We start from the raw sequence: 9,625 nt of genomic DNA, 5'->3' as shown, positions 1-9,625 counted from the left end.
CCGACTGGGACGACCGAACGCTCCGTTAGCGCCAGCCCCGGCCCGAAGCGAGGCGGGACCCAGCCCGTGCCCGTCGTCTGCGGCGACCCCGTAGCGCCCCTCGGTTACCGCTACCCCGCCGCGGCCCGCACTCACTGCTTGCTTAGCGCCGCCATCTTGTCCCGGCCGCCGCTGGGCACAGCCGTCTGCTGCTCCGCGGCAGCAGATTCCTCCTGTTTCTGCTACTTTCCACCTTCCTCTCTCCGGCGCTCCCGCCGCACTGATCTCCTTTTTTGCTCCAGAAGGGTAGCGGGAAGCGAGCGGGAAGGGATAGAGGTAGGGGACGAATTTTGTAACAGCGGAATGGTGAGTGGCGAAAATGCCGCTGCGGATAGGCAGCGATCTGCAGCGCGCGCATCCCCCCGCCCCTCCCCCACCCGGCAGCGGGTGCTGCGGGACCGGCGTCCCGTCCGCACACGTGGAGGCGCCGGTCTGAAGAGAGAAAAAAGGATTTAATTTCCCGAAGTTTTATTAAAAGAAGCCGTTCTGCCAAAAGGAGTGTTGCACAGATGCAGCCTTGCAGCAGGCTGAAGCTGGGGGCTGTATTAAAACAGCGGGGCTGTGCTGCAGCGCGCCTGTAACTGCTAACACTGCTGATTAACAGCCCTCAATTAGAGCGGCTTCTAAAATGTGACTGAAGGAGAGAGAATCCTGAGCTTCTGTGCTGTATGGCTTCTGAATGCTGTTGCCATCAAGTGTTCCCAGCCTCTCTTATTGGAACTTTAATAATAAAGCCTTAAGCAGCCTTTTTAAGGCTTAGCAGATAAATTCATACTAGCAAAATTATTTCCTTGCAATGTTTTTATTGCCCTTAATGGCACCTACTAAACTGTTTTGATGACACTGAGTTGCAACGCATAACTAATAAAAGCAAACAATTAATGAAACAGGTGTCCCGTATCAGGAGCACTGGGTTAGGTGAGCAGCTGGTGGTCTAACAGGAGGCGTTGCTGTGGGCAGTGCTGCAGGATGGGGCCGTGTTGCTCTGCGTGCTCTCTGTCAGCTGGACCAGGCACAGGCAGGTGTGCACCCAGCGCTCCAGGAGTCGGGCTGTGATAGAGCCCTGTGGCCAAACTGCTGCCTGAGGTGCCCCTGCAACAGAGAAGAGCTGTCACTGCAAAAGGCCGGCTTGAAACCATAGAGTCATACCTCTAAACATTGCCGTGGGAGTGGGGTGGAGGTTATGTGCTTCCATATTCCAGGACATGTCTATAGAACATAGGGGTATTGTCCAACATACACCGTGTGTGAACACTGATGTTCATTTAAAAGGAATTCATAGCATTACAGAACCATTTGGGTTGGAAAGGACCTCTCAAATCCCCACGTTCAACCCAGCCCACAATGCTCACTGACCAAAGCCCTCAGTGCCACATCTCCACGGCCCTGGGACACCTTGAAGGTCAGGGACTCCCCTGCTCCCTGGGCAGCTGTGCCACTGCAGCACCACACTTTCAGAGAAGAAATGTTTCCTAACAACCAGCCTCAACTTCCTCTGACACAACATGAGACCATCTCCTCTCGTCCTGTTGCTTTTACTAGGAGCAGAGGCTGACCCTCACCTTGCCACAACCTCCTTTCAAGGAGTTGTAGAGGGCAGTGAGCTCTCCCCTGAGCCTCTCCTTCTTCACACTGACCCATCCCTCAGCTGTTCCCCATCAGACTTGTGCTCCAGACCCTTCCCTTGTGAGTCATACTGATCTTACACTGCTGTCCCACAAATAAGTTTCAATAATTTGCCAAAGCAATACCCTTTCCAGTTAAACCTAGGAGGACTGGATGCTCGAGGCCTGCTTCATTCTCTCAGAATTAGTCTAATATACATGGGAACACATACAAAGGAGCTATGACTGCTCACTGCTCAGCAGTAGGAAGGTCACTGTAAATGAGTATCCCCAGCTGAATTAGTAAGTCTGTCCACACTTAATTTTAACGAGCCTCTCAGTCTGTCATTAAATCAATAAGGGAGAGATGTCAACAAGAACACCAGTTGCAGAGACTGAAAATAGTAGTAGCCTCTTGAGTACTCTGGCACCAAAAAAAGCTCATATTCATTAAATGAGGGAAAGACAGATGGAAACCTAACTCCTGTTTATGGCCAATGAGTATATGGAGTACCTGGCAGATGGTGTTTATGAGCAGGAGGGCTCCCACTGTGCTCCCACACCCATGATTTGTTTGGAGCTGGGTCACTGCCTAGTGCACAGCAGGTCTGATGTACACAGAACAGATTATTTGCCCAAAAAAACTCATAATTGTTAGCATGTTACCTACAGGTTTACAGTGAGATCATTTGTTCTGCTAGATCTCAAAGCTGATCTGCTCCCCTTCCCTCAAGACAGTGAGTTTTGATAATAAATATAACAAGTTGACTTTTATTGACCAAAAAAAGTCTGCAGATATTTAGGACCCCTTATCTATTGTTTAATCTATCAGGAAATCAAAATTAGTTTTGGAAGTGAGGACTTGAAAGCACTCAGCTGAATGTCACTACTGACAGTGTTTCATTGCTGAGCTGTGTCTGATCATCTCACAGTTACTGTATAGTATTTACCATTGATACAGTTCTGCACCAGCTCTGCTTGAACGTGCACGGATGCAGCAGTGGGATCAAAGCAATACATCTCCTGAATTAAATTGTCATCAAGTTGCTGCAATGCAGAGAACAAAGAAAGTCAGATGGTGAAAACCTTAAGAGAGAGTTACAGAATTAAAGCTGGCTAAGGTTGGCCTGTAGGGAAACTTGCAGGCAGCACTTCTAGAAATGATAAGTCAGAAAGTGGGATATTGAAAGGAAGAAATAAATGGCTCACCAGTATGCACTGATTCCAGTTCTCAGTCTTCTCCGTGCCCTCCCACTCTGGATGTAAAAGCAACAGCACAGCCTTCATTATGTTATGTACCAGAGCTGGCGGGTCTTCATAGCTCTTGATTTCAGCAAAGCTCTCAGCATTCAGTTTCTGGATACACTCACGTAGGTCCTGCAGCATGAACCGGTGGAAGAGAATCCCTGCATCCCTCACATTCCTGTGTTCTGCCTCTGGAATCACAAGCAAACCTTTCAAGAAGTTGCTCAGAAACATTCACTACTCAAGACTTACATTATTGGCTGAACAGCTCTGCCTCTATGTCATGAACTCATTTTCTCCTTAACAAAGAGCTTGATCCATTTACAACACAAGTGTCCTGTGAAACATTTCAGAAGGTTATGTATTCTAGGAGGCAAAGCTTTCTGTAACGTAAGTGTGATGTGTTGAGACTGCTGAATGCCTTAAGGGGATCAGACAGTGCCATAAATGTTACAGAGCAATCCTGAGAGCCCAGAGGGCCCAGGCACACAGGTAGTTGTGACACAGATCCTTTCCATCTCAGCTGGGGCACTGAGCAGATGTTAGATTCCTGAATGCAGCAACTTGCTTCACACCTTTGATTTCAGTGGAAATCCTGTGAACCAAAGCCAAAATCTAAACGTTCTGCTTAATGGTACTCTGCTCAGCCCTTGGGCTTGCTCAGGAGTAGTACCTGTACCAGAGGTCTTTGGTATCATCTGTACTCGCACAAATGATACTTCAGAAGTGGTTTTACTGTGATTCCTGCTTTTACCCCTAACGATCTCTCCTGGCTCTGTGTGCACAATACCCAGTACACGGCTTGCTTTGGTTTCCTCTGAAGGCATCTTCAGTATTTCTGAACAGGCAGCCTGGGCCATCTTCAGCATTCTCTGCAGGTCCTTATGTTGGTGAGGAGGTAATGTCTGCTGGGGTCCGATGCTGATATCAAATAACCCCAGAGCTCGTCCTGACAGGTCCCGGAGAGGCACTGCAATGTGCTGTTCTCCACAGACAGAACTGCAAACGACCTCTGAACAGTCTGTGCACTTAAACAGGTAATTTCTGAAATGAGAGTAAAGACAGGAGTAAGTCCACAGCTTTACCACTCCAGTCCCTCTGGGCACTCTAGCATGTTTCACTTACAGGTCATCCGTCTCTTGCTGTTAAAACAAAGGCATTGTCTTACAATTCTTGTTTAATTCCTTTAACTGAAATATAAACGTATTTAAGTCTCATTAAAGCCATATACAGAATGGAGAAAATTACATTTTGGAACACAATATTGCTGAAAATTGCAGCTGCTGAAAACCACAACAATTTAACAAACCTAAAACTAGGTTGTATTCTCACTTTAAAAACAACTTCTTGTTTGATATACGTCAGACAAGTCTGTGAGGATCCTGGCAGCTGAAGGAAACAGATAATGACAGGAAATGAGACAAATATAGCCAGGAAAAAAAAAGGCAGATTACTGTAAATAGTGAAATGCTTCATATAGGCTCTGATCCCGCAAACCTTTCACAACAGATGCAGAGCTTGCTTGCAGCTCCTCCAGTAAGCATTAAGATGGAAGCTAATTTTCTGCTAGGCCTAAAATCAAACAGAAAATGCACCTTGTGCTTTCATCAGTATATCCACACCTGGAGCCTCAGCAGTGAGACAGCTCTGGGCAGGCACTCCAGCAGTGCTGCGTTACAGCCAGCCTCGTGCTGTGTGCATCGTGCAGGCTGGGATCTGGGACCAAGGGTGTCTGGTAACTGACTGCAAGTGCTGGAACCCACCTGAAAAAGTTCTCTTTTCTGAGGAGGAGGACAGGAGAGGTATGGATTTCCTTTTGTCCTGTACTGTCTGTAGTAATCATCCTGCGCAGAGCATAGTCACACGTCTGTCAGACAGGAGAGGGATGGTTAGCTGCATGCAGGAGAGGAACAGCCATTGTGAAGCTTGGAGAGGGGAGAAAGCGTTTGTATGTGTGTCAAAATTCCCACATACACTTGAGTGCCATGAGATGGTTTAAGACATCTCCCAGCAATGCCTAGTTTTATTACCAGGCATTGTTTTTATTCTCCTTCTTGCTCAGGGTGCATGAGGAATGTGCCTGGACCCTCCCTCAGCCAAACCATCTAATGTGTCCCCAGGCTCCACACCAAGGAACACCCACGGGCTGAGGAGGAAGAGGTTTCCCTTCTTTTTCACATCGTATTACAGTCCTCATTTCCCATGGCACGTTTATGTCAGCATGCCTCGACACATGACCTGGCTATCAGGCAGTTAACGAGGGACAGGGCAGAGCCTGGAATGACAACAGAAAGCTTCCAACAAAAACAATGCTTATCAGAGGAAGCAGATGAATTATGGCTTCAGCAGATGTCATCCAGGCATTGTGGTGACATGGGATGAGTCCTTAATATTACATACACTTTTCATCTCCTTAACTTACTTGTATGTGAAGTGACAAGCTTCCCAGGGCTTGAGTGCCTGCTGAACCACTGGGATACGATCTGCTCAGAGTGGGCTGCCTTTACAAACTGCCTAAGTGGGAGCAGCCCTTCCTGCACCTGGTTCAGAAAGAAGCCTTTGGGCATTCCTTTTTTTCCATGCCTTAATTTTCACATACACAGGGTCTCCACTGAAAGGCATCCCCCTTTGTGGAGGTCTTAAATAGCAAAGCTTTAGCAGGGGTTAACATATGGATGGATGGATGGATGGAAGGATGGAAGGATGGATTGAGTAGGTGTGGGGTTTTACTCTGAAGTAGAAGAATATTCTCTTGTGCCACGGAGAAAGGAGCTATGCTAGCAGCACTGTTTTTTACACGAGAAACTGAAAATAATGAAGGGCACCCTCCTTTACAGAGGGAACCTTCCCTCTCTACCTCTATACCTTTTGATACTCAGGCAGGCACAAGTATCTCAGACAGGCTTCAGTTTGACAACAAAAGCACTGGGAAATCACAGACAGCTAGAAATAATATATCTCCCCAACATAAGTAGGCCTATATACCTACCTATATACCTAAGTAGCCCAATGTACCTTTAATCACCATAATCTTCCTAATCAGTAATCTGCATACCTGATCATTGCCAGGCTCCACCAGGTACGTACTGACAGTGTGGATGCTGGGCACTCTGTGATACAACCAGTCCAGAGCAGTGAGGGCCATTTGCAGAACACTTCCTAGTGCACACACATGCTGGTAGGCTTTGCTGAATGCATGAGAAACTCCCTGTGAAAGCAGAACACTCCAAATGAGCCAGGCAGTTCTACACCAGTTAGGGGAAAAAAAAAAAAACAACAGTTAAGATCATACAACAAAATGAAGCCAAGCAGTTGTAATAATCACTTCAATGACAGCTTGTAAAGGTGAAAAGTAACTGTGAAATGTATGTTATTAAAGCAGGCCCTGAGATTCCACGGCACCCAGGTCACAGCCGAGCACTGTGATTGCTCCCTATGGTGATGCACAGCCAAACCCGCTGGTAACGTTGGCTTGCTGCGCTCCCTGCTGCCCGCATGATGCATCCACAGCCAGGCCGATTCTGAAGAGCAATACTGCATCGCAAGGAAACCCAGACTGCTGGTGCTTGTAATTAATCTGTCGTGTAAAAAGTTCTTGTGTTGGGTTTCTGTGCCGCCTCGTAGAAACGAACACAGATCTGAGATTCAGAGCTTCGGTAAATAAAGCTGCTCTCTGGGCTTTGCACAAGTAATGTAATAGTCGGGTCTGCAGGAGAAGCTTAAATAAATGACTGATTGGATGATATCTGATCGTCAATTACAAAGAAGATGTTAATCAGCACGATACTGGTAAGGTGTTCTGCACACACAGTTTTATCACATACAATGAAAAGGAGCCCAGTGGCATTTTTTCTGAGTTGTACCAGCTTACATCTGAGAGCAAACCTGAAAAATTCAGTGTTCCTACCCATTCTTTTTTTGTAGTACAGACTCACAAACTGCTTTCTGGTGGTGCTCACCTGGTAGAAGCTGATCTCATGGGTCAGGAAGATGGTTTTCTCACTCTGGTCTCGAAGAGTATCAAGTCCCAGAATGCCAAAGACTCTCCAGTGAGCATCCTGCAATGGCAGTACCAGGAATGAGCCTCTCCTCTGCTCAGCTGGGCGGTCCTGGTTCCAGAAGTGGATATTTCCGTGGAGCTGAACTCTTGGGACGTGGATTGGCTTTTCCTCTTCAACAGCTGCAAAGCTGAAAAATAAACATGCGGGCAGGTTTGTGATGAGCTTCCATTTACCACTCGCATCCCAGAATCACTGGGAATAAATAAGGCATTTTTTGTCCTTAAGACAATGTAAAAGCACCAACTAATGAATGTAATGACGGGGAATTCAGAAGGGAGCAGCTGTTACATTTTGTAGATCAGAAGAAGCAGTATTTAAATGCGTTTAGCTTATGGAAATAAGACATAAAGAGGCAGGAAAGCTGTTTGTACTTTAAACATTAAGGAAGGAAAGCACTGTTCTCAAAAACTATCCGAGTGGATGTAAAGGAGTGAATGTCCTGTTGTAAGGACATTCATTTCCAGACAAGACAGTGTAGGCCCAGTGTAAAGGACTTTGCTAAAGGATGAGATTTGTGAGTAATCACCCAAGGGAAGGAGTGGAATCCCAAACAGAGCAGTTCTGAGCAGACCAAGCAAAGCATTGGGGCATGTGTATGATAATAAATAATCCCTGTGGCCCCTGAGGGACGTTCCTCTCTGGAGCAGCCGATCAACCTCTGTTTTCAGAGCACCTCCAGGCACTGCTGGGTACCCCTGCATCGCAAGCACTTTTCAAATAAAGGAAACTATTGGTAGCTTTTCTTACCTTACTCCTTTCATGTCTCTGTAGAGTGTCTGGTTTAGAACATACGGAGCATCATCTGTGGTACATGTCACATAGCGTAAGAGCGTCTGTCCCCGCTCTGGTGAGAGCTGGTTTTCTTCCAAAAGGGCAATATATGCACTGATCTTCTTGTTATCCCCGTGGGCTTCTGCATCCTAGCAACCAAATGTTTCCTGTTACATTATGTACATTAGCCATTGGCCATTACACTTATTTCATGTACTTATCGCTTGTCTCATTTGTGCTGACACGCTGTTCTGGGTCACTGATTTTGTATGTCATGCACGATGTGTGTGCTGTGATTGAGGCTGACTGGTGTGCTCTGTTACAAGCAAAACCACTTTGGGTGCTGACTGCCAGAGAGAACGGCTTTCTTTTCTCCTGTCATTGAAACAACCAGCTAACTATACCCAGGGCCTAAGCAGAACAGTGAATTTCATCTCCAATAGGAGATTCTTCTGTCATGGATCTCACCTGTGACTGTGCAAAACCATTGGCTCTCCTCACACCATCGCTGAGCAGGAAGCACAGGGACAGCATCCTCAGCCCCTGTAAGCTGTGAGCTGCCCTCGAAGCACCGGGGGTTGGAAGTTGGTGTCACAACACCGACACAACAACCTCCCACTCCCAGGAACCAATACCTTGAGGAGGGCCTTGAGCACGGCGTCGTACACCGGCTCCATCCGTGCTCCGCTGGTCTCAGCTGCCTGCTGGATGTTGTGCAGCCATCTCCTCCTCGCCAAGCTTTGCAAGCTCTCCATGTGACTTCGTTCCGTTCTCGAGGTCAAAAATTCCACGATGTTATCAACAACTTCATCTTCATCCCCAGTGAGCTCAGAAGCCACCAACTCGAGGAAAGCCTGGAATGCCTTTGGGGATAGCTTCCCCACTCTGCCAAGCTGAGGGTAACGTGAGCAAAAGTGGTTTTTTGCTAATAGAAGAAACAGAAAACAAGACAGGGACAACCTATTTGAATAATATTTTTTGCTTTTTCTGTGCAAAGCACAAATTATGCCCTAAATTGGCTTTGGGGCAGCCCAGCCCGTCACTCTGGGCTTCTTCCAGCTACCTCCTAACGTAAGTTGTCATCATGAGATGTTCAAGATTGGTTGTACCTTTTCCACTAGATGCCTTCATTCTCACCTACTGAGAAAGAAACCTGCACAGCACTACTCCTTCTGCACCTCTACAGGATGCCTAAGAAATAAAGATCAATGGAAAACAGGAAAAATCAGAGGTGTTGCTCATCAGAACCAAGTTCTATGGGCACCTGAGGGGCTGGTGGGACTGGGCTGCATGTAGGCACTGGTTTACAAAAAAACTACTCACCTCTCCTACTGTAAATGTGTAAATGCGAAGGCCAGAGTTTATGGATGATTTCACAGATCATTCCCATACCTGGATATTCCATTCTATACCATGCTTTCAGCCATTATGACTTTCCTTTGAGGCCTCCCAAAGTCACTCTTAATTATTCTCCTTTAGGTGCCTTTGATGAATTATTGAAATAACATTTGTATTGTGCTAACTCTTATAAATGGAGATCAAAGCAAATGAAAGCTCCATTGAAGTCGTACAGAGGGTGGGACAACGGCTGATCTGGAATCACCTGCACTGCAGCAGCAGCAGTGGTGCAAAAGGAACAAACTCCGTGGGTTGGGAGGAATACACTAGAGTGGAAAATGCCTCAACAGTGAAGAGCTGCTGCCTATTTCAGGTCGGATATTAGGAACAACTCCTCCAAAAGCAGTGATGCAGTGGCACAGGCTGCACAGGGAGAAGTGGTTGGTGCATTTCTCAGTGCTGTGAGCTGCAGTGGCACACACTGACTGCCCTCAGTCATGCCACAGCTGCCTGCAGTGCTGTCTTAGCCTGCCCATTATCTAAAGAAGATACAGGCTTTTGGGCTTT

At 46.9% G+C, this 9,625-nt stretch overlaps 1 protein-coding gene across 1 annotated transcript; it reads right to left on the bottom strand.

Moving 5' to 3' along the window:
- Positions 1–6: 6 nt before the first annotated feature.
- On the bottom strand, positions 7–9,147 carry EFCAB5 (EF-hand calcium binding domain 5). The gene is made up of 11 exons (XM_019621865.1): positions 9,133–9,147; positions 8,356–8,613; positions 7,697–7,869; positions 6,848–7,076; positions 5,944–6,096; positions 4,652–4,755; positions 4,386–4,460; positions 3,679–3,932; positions 2,853–3,079; positions 2,594–2,690; positions 7–1,131 (listed from the first exon to the last, which is right to left on the bottom strand). Exons 1-11 carry the CDS (start codon positions 9,145–9,147, stop codon positions 974–976), a joined length of 1,743 nt encoding a protein of 580 aa, XP_019477410.1. The 3' UTR covers positions 7–973.
- Positions 9,148–9,625: the final 478 nt, after the last annotated feature.

Source organism: Meleagris gallopavo, chromosome 21, assembly GCF_000146605.3.
Source record: "Meleagris gallopavo isolate NT-WF06-2002-E0010 breed Aviagen turkey brand Nicholas breeding stock chromosome 21, Turkey_5.1, whole genome shotgun sequence".
Lineage (NCBI taxonomy): Eukaryota > Metazoa > Chordata > Aves > Galliformes > Phasianidae > Meleagris > Meleagris gallopavo.
This window is presented reverse-complemented; position numbering and strand designations above follow the sequence as displayed.